Here is a 14,553-nt window from a genome sequence, read left to right as displayed (position 1 = left end):
ATTACTGACAATACACTTTTTTTTAAATATCAGGTGGATTCTAACTAGGAATTACAAAGCCTTAAGTAAAGGTTCAAAGGGGAGTACCTCTGGCTTTCTGAATGTCATGATGGAGCTCAAAAAGTGTTGCAATCATTGCTACCTCATTAAACCACCAGATGATAATGAATTCTATATTAAACAGGAGGCCTTACAGGTAAAATTTCATGTCTTTGTAAAACTGCTCTGCATATATTGTTTGTATATACCGGTAAAACAAATTTGTATATAAAACAAATCATATATATATATATATATATATATATATATATATATATATATATATATATATATATATATATATATATATATATATATATATATATAATTACTTCTACCAGGTAAACATATCTGAGGAGGAAGTTCCACAAACATGGTGCTGCAGCTGAGAATGCTCCCCCTGCTTGCCCACTCCCTCACCTTATTTCATAGCAATATTCTGAATGCGTAGTCGCTTTTTAAATCTAAGAATTCTATATACAGGAAAAATGCATTAATGTTAATGTACAGACATAATCTTCCATGCAGTCGTTGATTTTTTTATATCTTGTGTTTTCTTTCAAGAATTTAATCCGGAGTAGTGGGAAGCTCATTCTTTTAGACAAGCTGCTGATTCGCTTACGAGAACGTGGCAGCAGAGTGCTTATATTTTCTCAAATGGTGCGGATGCTGGACATCCTTGCTGAATATTTGAAATATCGTCAGTTTCCCTTTCAGGTAAGAGCTAACTATTAAATTATATCACTGTGCACACATTTATTACATTTATTGGCCTCATGTTGTTTACACACTTGCACAGTCTTAGTCTAATTGGTCTTTTTCCCTCCAGAGGCTAGATGGGTCAATAAAAGGAGAACTGAGGAAACAGGCACTGGACCATTTTAATGCAGAAGGTTCTGAGGTAGTGTGTTCACTTGCCTGTTTTGTGTTTTGTTTTATCTTTTAAGGAATGTGTTATGTTTCTAGCAGCAGAAAAGAATATTTACCATCTTATAAACAGCTATAATAAAAACTTTCATAGTGAAATCCAGGATTTTATGTTACAAAATGGAATTTGTAGTACGTTGTTTAAGGTTAGCAGTTTATTTTACAACATTGTTTGTGTTGGAGACAAATGTTTTGGTACAGTTTTGGGCAGTTTTAGAGTAATTGCATTCTTAAGTAGTTTAAAACAATTTTAATGTATACAGTACTTTGAATGTCAAAATGTATCAGTTAACTCTCCTGTTAGGTATATTTTTACAGTTTTTGTTTCTGTCTTCCCATCTCTCTTACTTTCAGGACTTCTGCTTTTTACTGTCTACCAGAGCAGGAGGTCTAGGTATAAACTTGGCATCTGCAGATACTGTTGTTATATTTGATTCTGACTGGAACCCTCAGAATGATCTGCAAGCACAGGCTAGAGCTCATAGGATTGGGCAGAAGAAACAGGTACATATGTTTTGTTTGATTTAGATACTTGGTTGGGGACAGGAACAAATTATATGAAATCCAGTTTACATATATACGTGTGTTTATCTGTGTTTATTCCCCCGGCCCCTCAAGTGATGTAGTTTGAATGTCTGGGTCATGTTTTATGGATGTGTTAGTTTACTTGTCTTTATCAATATGTGGTTTGTTTGTTTGTTTGTTTGTTTGGTGTGTGTGTGTGTGTGTGTTACAATTAACTAAAGAATTCAACTTTTTAATAGAAAGACAACTTTACTGTGCCCAGTTCCCAAAACTAGCAGCCTGACTCCAACAAACAGTACTAGCATATAAATGTTTATCATAGAGTATATTTAAAAGAGTGCAAGTACACTTCGTATACCTTGGCTGCAGTCCACCAGCAGTGAACTGTGTGTGCCCCCATCTCCACAGAGACAAGAGGAGCTCTGCTCCCCATAAACTATGCACAAAGCTTTCAGGCTAGCCATGGAATTCTGGAGATGTTCCACCACTGTGATCAGCCTGACATCTCCTTGGACCTATGCAGTCATAATTCACAAAAGGGGAAAGTGCTGATAGCAAGGCCATAGGAAACTAGATTTGGGTTTCACAGCAGCAACAGCACTCACATATGAAATTTTATTTATTTTTTGCCCACCCTTCACCCTAAGGTGCCAGGGCAGATTGCAACACTAAAGCACAATATCAACACTAAAACAACTTAGAATCACAAAAATAAGGTGTTCACCAGAAGCTGTACATTGAAGGTGCCAGACACACCTCTGTGGGGAGGGAATTCTACAACTTAGGGGCTGCCACAGAGAATATCCTCTCCTGGGTCACTACCCCCTGTGTTGTTAGAGCAGAAATGGATTCTCACTGCAGAATTGAGGGCTTGCATGGTTTCTTGTTGGATTGCAGCCCTTGGAGGTAGAAACATCTCTCTTGTTGGAATATACTGTTCATTCAAATACCTCTAAAAGACTGTCACATAATTGCTCCAAGCACATTACACAATTAAGAGGAGTTAAAAATATGAATGCCATTTTAAATTTAATATACAGTCGTACCATCGAAGTTGAACGGAATCCATTCCGGAAGTCCATTCAGCCTCTGAAATGCTTGGAAATCAGGGTGTGGCTTCCGATTGGTTTCCTATTGCATAGGCGCACCGGAAACAATAGCGGAAGCCATGCCGAACGTTCAGCTTCCAAAAAAAGTTCGGAAACCGGAACAATCACTTCCAGTTTTCGATCATTCAGGAGCTGGAACGTTCGACTCCCAAGGCATTCAGGAGCTGAGGTATGATTGTATTTGTGACAAAACTTCACATTATTTCCTATTACTTTAGTGATTCCCGTAAATCTTTATTTTTTGTTTGGTTGTTCACAGGTAAACATTTATCGGCTAGTCACTAAAGGATCTGTAGAGGAAGATATCCTGGAAAGAGCCAAGAAGAAAATGGTTTTAGATCACCTTGTCATTCAGAGAATGGACACTACAGGAAAGACTGTGCTGCACACAGGTTCTGCACCTTCTAGGTATACCTTTGGGGATGAACTGCAAACATACCTAACAGACAACTTCCCAAAAATGTGCAGATAATCCTTCACAATGCTAAGGGAGTTGTGTTGACTTGGCCAAGGTTACAAAACTTGCCAGTCATCTTCTTTCCCTCAGGATGCCAGGGCTAAATCTCCTGGCTCCTAATGCTAACAGATAGGCATCACCTGAGATAAAACTCGCTTTCCCATCATGCAGTCCTTTCTGCCCTTCTCAAATGATAGAAAATGGCTTCAGATTGATTCCTTCCTCCCTTATTGGAACAACTGTTCTGAAGGAACCAAACTGAATTGACCCAGAACTGCTGAAAAATATAATAATGTAAAGATAAACATGGGGGAGGGTTGAAGAAAGGAGGGCAGTAACCAAAGGAAGAGAATCCCTCTGCCTGATGTTTTCCCTATTGCTGTGGATTACGGTGACCTAAGAAGCTTAAGGAACCAAGACACAATTCTAGGAGAAACACTGAATTTATGTTATTGATTAAATGTGTCAGCTCATTGTCTGTGGGCATCTAGTATCTTAGACACACACACTTTTGTGCCTTGTGCTGAGTAAAAGAGTAACACGTTCCCTTTATTTTTAGCTCTGCTCCTTTTAACAAAGAGGAGCTGTCAGCTATTTTAAAGTTTGGTGCTGAGGAACTTTTTAAGGAACTGGAAGGTGAAGAACAGGAGCCACAAGTAAGGTTAACATCCTTGTATTTGATTTGCTGGTCTATTCAAATCAACATTTCACTGGTAAGATTTTATTTTATTTTTTTCAGGAAATGGACATAGATGAAATCTTGAAGAGGGCTGAAACACGGGAAAATGAAACTGGCCCATTAAGTGTAGGAGATGAATTGCTTTCCCAGTTTAAGGTACTATACTTTTTCATTCCATAATTCCAAAAAGTATTAAAAACAACTCCATTTTAGAAATGTTTTCTATTAAAAGCTCCAAGTTTTTCATCAGGACACAGTTTTTCAAAATCTGCTTAGAAGAATGTAGTCACTTCTGTCCCTTTTTAAACACTTAAATGTTGAGATTTGGTTTGTTTTTTGTTTTTGTTTTTTAAAAAAGCTCACTAAGAACTTTAGTGCCTCTTTCCTGTATGCAGGGGGGGGGGAGCAGCCAGGTATACTTGCCCTGGGCCTCGGAAAGCTAAGCAGGCAAGGGCCCCCCACCAGGGACCAGCTGCTTTTTTGTTCGAGTTTATAACTTTATTCTAGCAAGACTCCTGCCCTGGGCCTCAGACAAACTCTGCACGGTCCTATCTTTATGTACTCCAGAGAGAAAAGAAGAAAGCTTATTACTGTTGTTAGAAACTTCCTTGAGTTTCTGGAGAGGTATAGTGCGTACAAATAAATATATAATCATCTGACACTGTGGCTGCTATCCTGTGAACATACTTGAGAGTAAATATTTGGACTCGCTGGAACTTAACTTCCACATTAGTATGCACAAGATTGGTCTGTAAGTTAGCAAGCCCTCAGTAACTTTATGCTAGGTTCTCTAACACAGACAATCAGAAAAGATGACCGAAACACATTTGGGGAAGAGTGCACAAAGGATAGGATCCCAGAGTATCATGCTTAGAGTTGAACCATTGAGGTCATGATGCTCAGGTTAGCCCTGTATGTTGTATTTGGAGAGAGTGAGAGAGTGTGCATTTGTAATTACTTTTATCAAAACTACCATTTTAACAGGTGGCAAATTTCTCCAATATGGATGAAGATGACATTGAACTGGAGCCTGAACAAAATTCAAGGAACTGGGAAGAAATCATTCCAGAGGTCCATAGGAGAAGATTGGAAGAAGAGGAAAGGCAAAAGGAATTGGAAGAAATTTATATGCTACCCAGAATGAGAAACTGTGCAAAACAGGTAATGATTACTTTTGAGAGGCTTTCCTTCCCATTGAGTTTTGTGTTAGAACAAATTGCATTTGAAATGTTGAAATTTGCTTTAGGTTCACATATGGAACACTTAAATTTTGCACTGTTTTTTTTTTTAAAAAATAGATCAGCTTCAACGGAAGCGAAGGCAGACGTTGTAGAAACAGAAGGTATTCTGGATCAGATAGTGACTCCATCTCAGAAAGAAAACGACCCAAAAAACGTGGAAGACCACGGACTATTCCACGGGAAAACATTAAAGGATTTAGTGATGCAGAGATTCGGCGGTAAGAAATGGGGAGGAGGGAAGATCTACAAGGGGAAAGTAATAGGAAAATTCTTCATTGGAAGCTTGAAATGCTTGTATGTTACATGTCTTAAAAATCATGCTTCCTTTTCAATTACTTTGATAAATACTGTTTCACACGTTTCTATTAAGTTATTAAATTGAGGGTACATATTTGTTTAAATTCAGATAGAGAGGTTACATTTACAGAATTTTGGGTTTATATTGCAGTACCTGCATCTTCCCCACCCCATTTAAAGTTCTACAATCCATTTTAGAAAGAAAATAAAATTATTTTCTTTTGCTTGTATTGCCAAATAGTATGGATTTTGGATTGAAATAAATTAATATTTATATAATCTATAATGGCAATTCAGTATAGAGAAGGTTGTAATCCAGCATCTCTTTCTCTCTGCATGGCATCTGGTAGTGTATGGAAATATTTAATAGAATCTATTTTGACATATTAGACACTTTATTGTAGTAAACATGAATCTCGTTACTTTCATAATTAAAAATGTATTCTTATTCTCCATTGCCATATTTTGACAACCTAAAACATCGGTTTTTGAAGTGACTTTGGTTTCAATCCCATATGAGGGAGCCACAATCCTGTATGAGGGAGCCACAAAAAGCTCATTGGGACCTACATCTGAGTAAATGCATATAAGATCGATACTTTTTGTATTATTTGTGAAAAATAGTACAAATTTTTAAAAAGAATTTTGAAACTTAGCTTTGTATTTACACATCATATTCTCTCACAAAGATTCTTTATGGACACGCTAACTTCAGTAGAATATCCTATATAGGTTGTCTTTATTCACTGAAGTTACCAAATATTTTCCCTTCTTAACTTTACCTAGTGTATTTTTCTTGCATGCATATTTTACTGGTTTATCTTGAAAAAGATATGATATAAAGACCACGTACTTAACATATCGCCTTTTGTTTTTACAAAAAAAGGTTTATCAAGAGTTACAAGAAATTTGGGGGACCTCTTGAAAGGTAAGCTTGCCTACCTAGCAGCTGGGAACTTCTTAAATTATAATGAAGTATTCCTGCACTGCATTTTTTTAAAGGGCCAAAAGCAGCTTTGAGGTTTCAGTGATCATTCATTGAAATGGCGATGGATTGACTTTTCCTGTGCAAATATGATTCTAGGTATTAAAATCCATTTGTTCATGGGAAGGTATAACTATTAATACTGCTCCTTGCATATTCAAGGAGCACAGATAAGGTGGTTTTGCAATTTTGGGGGGAGTCAGTAAACTGAGTGGTGCGGTTCAAACAATCAAAACATAGCTTAATACAAGCCTTGCCTCAAACCATGCCATCTTCTTTCTGCTTGGCCCTCCATGATAAATCAGGAAATCTATTTCTTGGTTTGAAGTTGGCTGAAGACCCTGGCTTGTTCTGAGCTTGGTGACCATAGTTGCCATGTTTGGACATAACAGGAGACTTGCACTCCAAAGATGTAAGAGGCAGCAAGCAAAGTCAGAAGCATAATTCACACCTGAGATGTTCAGTAACGTGATATTTTTCTAACACAGAGAGAGCAGGTGTGTGTTTTAGAAAGAAAGAAAAATTGTCCTAAAGCTAATTTACATTACTCACTTAGCAAGGACTATGTATAATCAAACCCTCTTTCTCTGAAATTAGCAGCGGTCTCCCACTGGGTGTGTTAGACACTTTGGGTGGGAGGAATCTACTCATTGCTGAGGGTAGATCAGCCACTGCCAGAACAATGGATAAGGAATTTGCCAGTGCAGTATGCTGAATGACCAACTAACAGGTGTGCCTTGTTAGAGCACTTGTGGAGGCTAGGGTATAACAGGTATTTAAAAAAAAAAAAAAAAAGCATCTATTGCCTGCTGTGACCACCAGGGAGTGCTACTACAAGAGGCTATTGGGGAGGGTTGATGTCTTGAATTTCCTCATTAAGAAGGTTGTATAAATATCTAGCATATTTCTGCATATTCTGCATATTCTGTTTTTCATTTCTCACATACTGATACGAGAGCTATGATACTTTTGCTCTGTTGCAGGTTAGATGCCATAGCAAGAGATGCTGAATTAGTGGATAAATCTGAAACAGACCTCAGACGGCTTGGAGAGCTGGTACATAATGGATGTATCAAGGCTTTAAAGGATATCTCATCTGGACAAGAAAGAGCAGGTACAGTTTCCAGAGTTTGGAGGGAGTTGTTGCTTTATAACCCATGCCAAGAACTAAAGAAGTGAGCTCCTGTGAAACTTCTTTTTTTAACCCACACAAGCAGTCCCAACCTTCCTTGGCCATGATCCTGAGTGGACAAACACAGCCTGTGAGCAGGGATATGGGATTGGCAGTAGTTCCCATGATTGTTATGGTGCTTCTTCCTAGTCCCAAACCAGCTATACTCATAACTGTAATAATAAAAATAATTTTTTATTATTATTTATACCCCACCCATCTGGCTGGGTTTCCCCAGACACTCTGGGTGGCTCCCAACAGAACACTAAAAAAAGAATAAAACCTCAAACATTAAAAACCTCCATTCCTGAGGACACAGACAGAAAACATGTTAAGTGACCCTAATATGAAAAGGGTTGGGGTAGACAATTTGCTCAAGAGCTTTCATTTCACTGTAATGGCTTGTGCTTGGTATTGTTACTGTATATTTCTACACTTGATCTTAGCCAAAAGATATACTGCTTTTGGCTCTTCAACTATTACCTAACAACAACCATTCCATTAGGTTGCATAGTAGAGAGCAAGAGATGGGGTGCAGGGCCCTCCATTAACTGCAGAGAGACCAGATCCTTCTGTCCCTGAACTGTTTCCAAACCATAGATCAACTGTTTTCATAGGCACTTTAAAAACTAGAGCATCTTGTTCCTTCACATTTTGGAACAGTGATGCATAAAACTAATCTAACATTTACCTGTCTTATATTCTTATTTGAAAGGGGGCAGACTTGGAAAAGTTAAAGGCCCAACGTTCCGAATATCAGGAGTGCAGGTAAATGCAAAACTAGTCATCTCACATGAAGAAGAGCTGGAACCATTGCATAAATCCATTCCTTCTGATCCAGAGGAGAGGAAGAGGTTTGTTACATTTGTTTTATTTTGATGGGGGGGTATGTTGCTAGGGAGTTCTGACCACATCATTGCTCAGAGGTTTGAATATCTCCATTCATATAACAGCACCCTCTGCTTTTGCCACAGCTGGAGTGGCTTTTTTCCTGTTCTAGCCACTCTTATGCACAGATCTGAGGAGTGAGACCTATGAAGAACAGAGCAAGTGTCATATAGCGGTTAGAGTGCCTGACTGTTTAGAAACTCATCACCTGTTTGGTAGAGCCCCCCTTTCTGATACCAGCATTGTTGCAGCTTACCTGGGAGGGGGTTGGGCAGAGGCGTGGCGAGGTCAAGGCTATGCAGATGGACCAACAGAGCCAGTATGGCACTCTCACCAGTGTGCCTTCACAGTTTCGTCACTACGTCCTGTCCCCCCCGCCCAGCCCTTCCAGGTAATCTGCAGCAGTACCAGAAGGTACCTCCATGGCTTGCCCCACACATGGGTCACTACTGCCATTATACTTATGTTTCGCTTCCTTTTTAAATGATTATATTGTATCTAGCTGCCAGTAGAGGTAATACAAATAACTTGTGAACTTGCTGTTTTTCATTTAGATACACCGTTCCTTGTCACACTAAGGCTGCTCATTTTGATATAGACTGGGGCAAGGAAGATGACTCTAATCTTCTAATAGGCATCTATGAATATGGATACGGTAGTTGGGAAATGATCAAAATGGACCCAGATCTCAACTTGACACACAAGGTAAGTCCTGCTGTCTGTCTGAACATAATGTTATTCAGGAGATCAAAAATTGCTGGTTGAATGGTTATGGTGGTAGCCAAGTGGACTGTATTCTGTTTTGAGACATGTAGATGAGACTGAATGTTGTATCTCATTTCTCACACACTGCATTCCCACTTTAGTCTTTTATATTTTTAGTTTTTCCATGGTATCCCTGGAAAAATTTAGAGGGGGCTTCCTTTGTTACTGGTTCATTATTATTGGCTTACCTTGCTAATGGACAGGATGAGAGCCAACAAATTGAAGCTCCATCTAGATAAGACTGAGGCACTTATTGGGTGGTTCCCTAGACAGGGTGGATGGGAGGTTGCCTGCTCTTGATGGGGTTACACTCCCCCTGAAGGAGCGAGTATGTAGCTTGAGGGTACTTCTGGATCAATTGCTGTTGCTTGAGGCTTATGTGGCCTCTTCAGCTAGTGGCCCAGCTGCACCCCTATCAGGACAGTGATTGCCTAACTTCTGTTATCTATGCTCTGGTAACTTCTAGGATAGATTACTGCAATGCATTATATGTGAGGCTGTCTCTGAAGATGGTTCAGAAACTTCAGCTTGTGCAGAATTCGTGAGCCAGGTTGCTCACCTAGGCAGCTCTTGGGTATATTACCACGATCCTGGGTCAACTGGACTGGCAGCTTCCAGTGCTGGTTTTTACCTATAAAGCCTTAAATGGCTCAGGACCGCAGTACCTCAAGAACCCCCTCTCTCCATATGAACTGACTCACCCTGCGATCATCAGCCGAGGCCATTCTTTGTGTGCCTCCTCCATGAGAGGTGCAGAGGGTGGCAACACGAGAACAGGCCTTTTCTGTGGTGGGTCCCTGTTTGTGGAATGCTCTCCTTCGGGAGCCTTGCCTGGCGCCTTCATTAGATATCTTTAGGGATCAGGTGAAAACTAGGCCTTTTAAGAACTCTTGTGTTCCGTTTTTGGTAAGAAAAAGAAGTTGTGCTGAAAGAATCTAGATTCAGACAGCTTTTCCCAGTTTAGTGATTTTTTTTCTTATCTATCAAGCTGATAAAACTCTCTGTACTTGGGGGAAAAAAGCATCTTAAATTGCCCTTTCAGATTCTACCAGATGATCCAGATAAGAAACCCCAAGCCAAACAGTTGCAGACCCGTGCAGACTACCTCATAAAATTACTCAGTAAGGATCTTGCAAGGAAGGAAGCACAAAGACTATCTGGGGCAGTAAGTTATTTTCTTTATTTTATCTTTTTAAGTGCACCTGCTTGAACTTGAATAAATATCTAACATAGCACTTTCTGATATTCAGGGAGGCTCAAAAAGAAGGAAAATGAGAACTAAGAAGAGTAAGACCATAAAAGCAGCAAAAATTAAGGAGGAGACAAAGAGTGATACATCACCACCACCTTCAGATAAGTCTGAGGATGAAGAAGAGGAAGATAGTAAGGTGAATATCTAGAAGTTTGAATTTGTTCAAAAAGTAATAATTTTTAAGCGTTAGATTTATTTGTTTGATTGGCCGTTTTTAAATTTTATCATTCAGATAGCCCCCATGTTTCAGCCGGGGGGGGGCTGTAGTGGAGAAAATAGTGGTTTTCCTCAGACCGCAACAAATTCAGATGACATTTCATCTCATGACTTCACCCCTTTGGTGAACTACTGTAGCTCTCTTGACTTGAACCAGTAGCAACAATATGGCCAGAGTATAATTGATTGGACAAATGACAGGCAACTTGCATGGTAATTAGGTTCCAGGGATTGAGCGTACAGCTAAAACCACGCATAGCCAGAACAACCCCAGAACCCCCACCTTTCTGGAGACGAGTGGGCCTTGCCTCCCACATGAGGCAGAAAGTTTCCAACCTCTGCCTTTCTTCTTACCCAGCTCTGGGAGGCTTCCATGAGAGACCGACAGTAAATGGAAGAAACTGAACATTGAATTTAAATTGGAAAGTGGGTGCACCAGTCTGCTTAAGCTCTCCTTTCCCACCTACCTCTGCTCCATTGAATGTGTAGGTGAAAAAGGAGCAGCTGTGGCAAACAAAAGTTTGGCAATAGAACTAAATGGAGGGATATGTCGCCAAAAGGAATGACCAAGTACTAAATGATTCTAATATTTATATCTGAACTTCTTAAATTAGCATTTTGATGTACATGCTTTGTATGCTCCAGGATGAAATGGCTGCAGTAAAACATCCAAGCAAAAAGATAAAAGCGGAAAAAGAAAATGAAGAAAAATCTGATGTAGATACTGTCCTGAAGAAGGAGGCTGATGACAAAAGAGAGGCCAAGGAAAACAAGAGGGAGCTGAAAAGGGAGAGAAAAGAAAAAGAGGACAAAAAAGAATTAAGGGAAAAAGATGCAAAAGAGAAGAAGGAAAGTAAAGCAAAGGAGTACATGCAGAGAGAAAAAGAAGTAAAAGAAGAGAAGGTAAATAAGTCGGAGCCATATTAGATCGCCTCGGGCCCATAATAAGCATACTGTGTTTTTAGTTCCTCTCCCGCAGGGGTGGGGTCTGAAGGGGAGGTAGGCCTGACGCAGAACTCAGAACCAGGTGGAACTCCCCAATCTTTGCTCTCCCGTATTCTTCACATGGATTGTGACTAAGCTCTCAAAAGGAAGGGAAGTCTTGTATGCTTCATTTTGCTCTCTAGTAACATCATTGTGTACCCCAGGGGTAGTCAACCTTTTTATACCTACTGCCCACTAAATGCATCTTTTTTGATGGTAAAATTTCCTTACTGCCCACCAGTGCTGAATGGAAGGAGGATTCAGCTTGTGCCATAGAACCGCCTACCACCCACCTAGAATCCTGAAACGCCCACTAGTGGGCGGTAGGGACCAGGTTGACAACCCCTGGTGTACCCAGTCTATATATGTTATATGTGAAATACTGCTGTACCTTAATGTACCTTAATGCTTCAATGGTGGGTGTTTGTTTTTTGTGTGTGTTTGTTTTTGCAATCAAGCAGTACTATATATGATTTTTTTTATGAAGTGAATATTTAGCACATCACTTCAGAAATCTTGAATCTCTTAATTTCTAGATGAATGAGTCCAAATCTGAAAGCAAAGACAAAAGCAAGAAATCTCCTTCAGCAGACACGCCTGTTCATATAACAGCAAGTAGTGAGCCGGTTCCTATATCTGAAGAATCTGAAGAACTGGATCAGAAGACATTCAGTATTGTAAGACTTCTTCATTTCTAACAGTGAACGCTTAAGAATATTTTTTCCTTTGGTCATACTAATTAGCATGAGGCTTGTGATTCACTGTTAGCAGAAAAAGCATTCATTAGGCCATCGGTTAAATATGGCTTCTGAAAGATGTTGGCTACCTCTGCTTAATAACAGTATTAAATGTTGATGAGTTTGTACTCTGCAAACTGTCTTTTAAAAGTTGTAGACGATCCTTTATATGTTTATATGGATTATTTAGTTTGATGCTCCATATAAAATTTAAATATTTTATTTGTACCTCGTCCATCCATCTAGGTTGCCCCAGCCACTCTGGGCAGCTTCCAACAAATACAAAAGCATAATAAAATATCAAACATTAAAAACTTCCCTATACAGGGCTGCCTTCAGATGTCTTCTAAAAGTTGTATAGTTATTTATCCCCTTAACCTCTGATGGGAGGGCACGGTCCACAATGTTGGCGCCACTACCAGAAGGCTAAATTGGAATTAAATTGCATTTTCTTAGAAAACACAGTAAAAGCAAGAGTGGTGGGCAGAATCTTCATACTATAGATGTCTAGTGTCTAAAAATGTCTAAAAATACCCCTCCCCACTCTCACTATATATAAGGGTCTGGTGACTTCTGTTTCAGTGTATCTGAAGAAGTGTGCATGCACACAAAAGCTCATACCAAGAACAAATTTAGTTGGTCTCTAACGTGCTACTGGAAGGAATTTTTTAATTTTTAATTTTGTTTTTAAAAATGTCATGTTACGTTGACAGAATGTCAGGTCTCTGAATATTTCTTTATTTTTACAGTGTAAAGAAAGAATGAGGCCTGTCAAAGCAGCACTGAAACAGCTGGATAGACCAGAGAAAGGTCTTTCAGAAAGGGAACAACTAGAACATACTAGACAGTGTCTTATCAAAATTGGAGATCATATTACAGAGTGTCTAAAAGAGTACACAAATCCTGAACAAATAAAGCAGTGGCGAAAGTAAGTAATCTCTTCTAAGTGCCCCTGTTAGCACCTATGGGCAAAACCTCTTATTTTGCAAAAAATCTTTTCTTAATGCCTAGGCACTTCCTTTTTAATTGTCTACCTTTTATGGCCACGTGGAGGAAAAAGTAGTAAATATGGATTGCAGAAAATGTGTTCAGCCCATTTACAGATTGCAAGATGACAGCTGAATTATATTTTAATTTTAAAGTTATGTGAACCAACAGAGCTACATAGGTGCTATATCATAGTGCAGTCTGTATACTAACCACTAGATGGAGGCTCAATTCTGTTATATCTCTGACTAGCTTGAGGTATACTTCGCTGTGCAGATTTATTAATAAAATTATGTTTTGTTTTTAATATGATGCAATTCATTCCATAATAATAAAAGCAATAACAGTGATAGTGCCGTACAAGTAAAACAGTGTATCGTAGAACCAGGAACGTGACCTGATAATGATCTTTTAGAAAACTAAACCACTTCCTTTTTCTCTCCAATTCTAGAAACCTGTGGATTTTTGTTTCCAAGTTTACAGAATTTGATGCCAGAAAGCTACACAAATTGTACAAACATGCAATTAAAAAACGCCAAGAAACACAGGTATTAATAGACCGCCAAGTAGTACAGAACAAATAAACCTTCACCTGTGTTATTCTAACATTGGTATTAGTACTTCATGGAACGAGACATATTTGGAACTTTATTATTTCGATTTAATTTGGTAATGAAATTTTTTCCTTTTTTTCCAGCAGCACAATGACCAGAATATCAGCAGTAGTGTGAATACACATTTGATTAGAAATCCAGGTAAGAACCTCAGCGTTGGGATGCTAAATTTTATACAATAAACCAATAGTTCCCGTTCTAGGTAGTAAGTTGGATGTAGAGAAAATTGCATGAATGGAGCTGCTAGAAACTGACTTTCCCACTCCTCACCCCAGCAGCAGTCAAAGCCACCCCCCAAAGAATTGGGGACTGGAGGGGGGGACTGAGGGAAAGGAGTAGTCCCTGAAACCTGGGGGACTGTAAGAGCTGCCTAAACATGCATATGTGTATGTGAGTGAAGCTAGCCTAAACATGCATATCAGTGTGTAGTGATGTGCTGCTGTCTCAGTTGGCATGTATAAATTATTTGTTTGAGCAACAAGTCTTGAGATTAGCTTGCAATTTACTCAAATCATTAAAATGCATGCAGATTGGTGGATCTCATGAATTTCAGTTTATTACAGCCAGCCATGATAACATTGGGAATTGGTGAGACTTCCTTCCAACTAAGAGTGTTAAAGATCAGGCTGCAAGTTTCAGTGCTTTTGAATCAGGCTTAGAATGTGTGGGAAAAGGAAAAG

At 39.1% G+C, this 14,553-nt stretch overlaps 1 protein-coding gene across 4 annotated transcripts in view; it reads left to right on the top strand.

The window, feature by feature from the left end:
• CHD1 (chromodomain helicase DNA binding protein 1) overlaps window positions 1–14,553 on the top strand; it is a 42,966-nt gene that overhangs the window by 26,266 nt on the left and 2,147 nt on the right. For 2 of the 4 annotated variants that reach the window (XM_033164811.1, XM_033164812.1), the window contains exons 16-35: window positions 34–196; window positions 604–756; window positions 869–940; window positions 1,321–1,470; window positions 2,860–3,008; window positions 3,617–3,713; window positions 3,797–3,892; window positions 4,721–4,897; window positions 5,035–5,195; window positions 6,161–6,202; window positions 7,243–7,373; window positions 8,146–8,284; window positions 8,873–9,023; window positions 10,126–10,248; window positions 10,334–10,471; window positions 11,197–11,454; window positions 12,072–12,212; window positions 13,022–13,200; window positions 13,711–13,807; window positions 13,960–14,014. In XM_033164811.1, the coding sequence (XP_033020702.1) occupies window positions 34–196; window positions 604–756; window positions 869–940; window positions 1,321–1,470; window positions 2,860–3,008; window positions 3,617–3,713; window positions 3,797–3,892; window positions 4,721–4,897; window positions 5,035–5,195; window positions 6,161–6,202; window positions 7,243–7,373; window positions 8,146–8,284; window positions 8,873–9,023; window positions 10,126–10,248; window positions 10,334–10,471; window positions 11,197–11,454; window positions 12,072–12,212; window positions 13,022–13,200; window positions 13,711–13,807; window positions 13,960–14,014 (2,672 nt within the window). Of the gene's footprint in view, window positions 1–33; window positions 197–603; window positions 757–868; window positions 941–1,320; window positions 1,471–2,859; window positions 3,009–3,616; window positions 3,714–3,796; window positions 3,893–4,720; window positions 4,898–5,034; window positions 5,196–6,160; window positions 6,203–7,242; window positions 7,374–8,145; window positions 8,285–8,872; window positions 9,024–10,125; window positions 10,249–10,333; window positions 10,472–11,196; window positions 11,455–12,071; window positions 12,213–13,021; window positions 13,201–13,710; window positions 13,808–13,956; window positions 14,015–14,553 lie in introns of all 4 variants that reach the window. The other 2 variants (XM_033164810.1, XM_033164809.1) reach the window with 1 other exon arrangement.

The sequence above is a fragment of the Lacerta agilis genome, chromosome 11, assembly GCF_009819535.1.
Source record: "Lacerta agilis isolate rLacAgi1 chromosome 11, rLacAgi1.pri, whole genome shotgun sequence".
NCBI classification, from domain to species: Eukaryota; Metazoa; Chordata; class Lepidosauria; order Squamata; family Lacertidae; genus Lacerta; species Lacerta agilis.
This window is presented reverse-complemented; position numbering and strand designations above follow the sequence as displayed.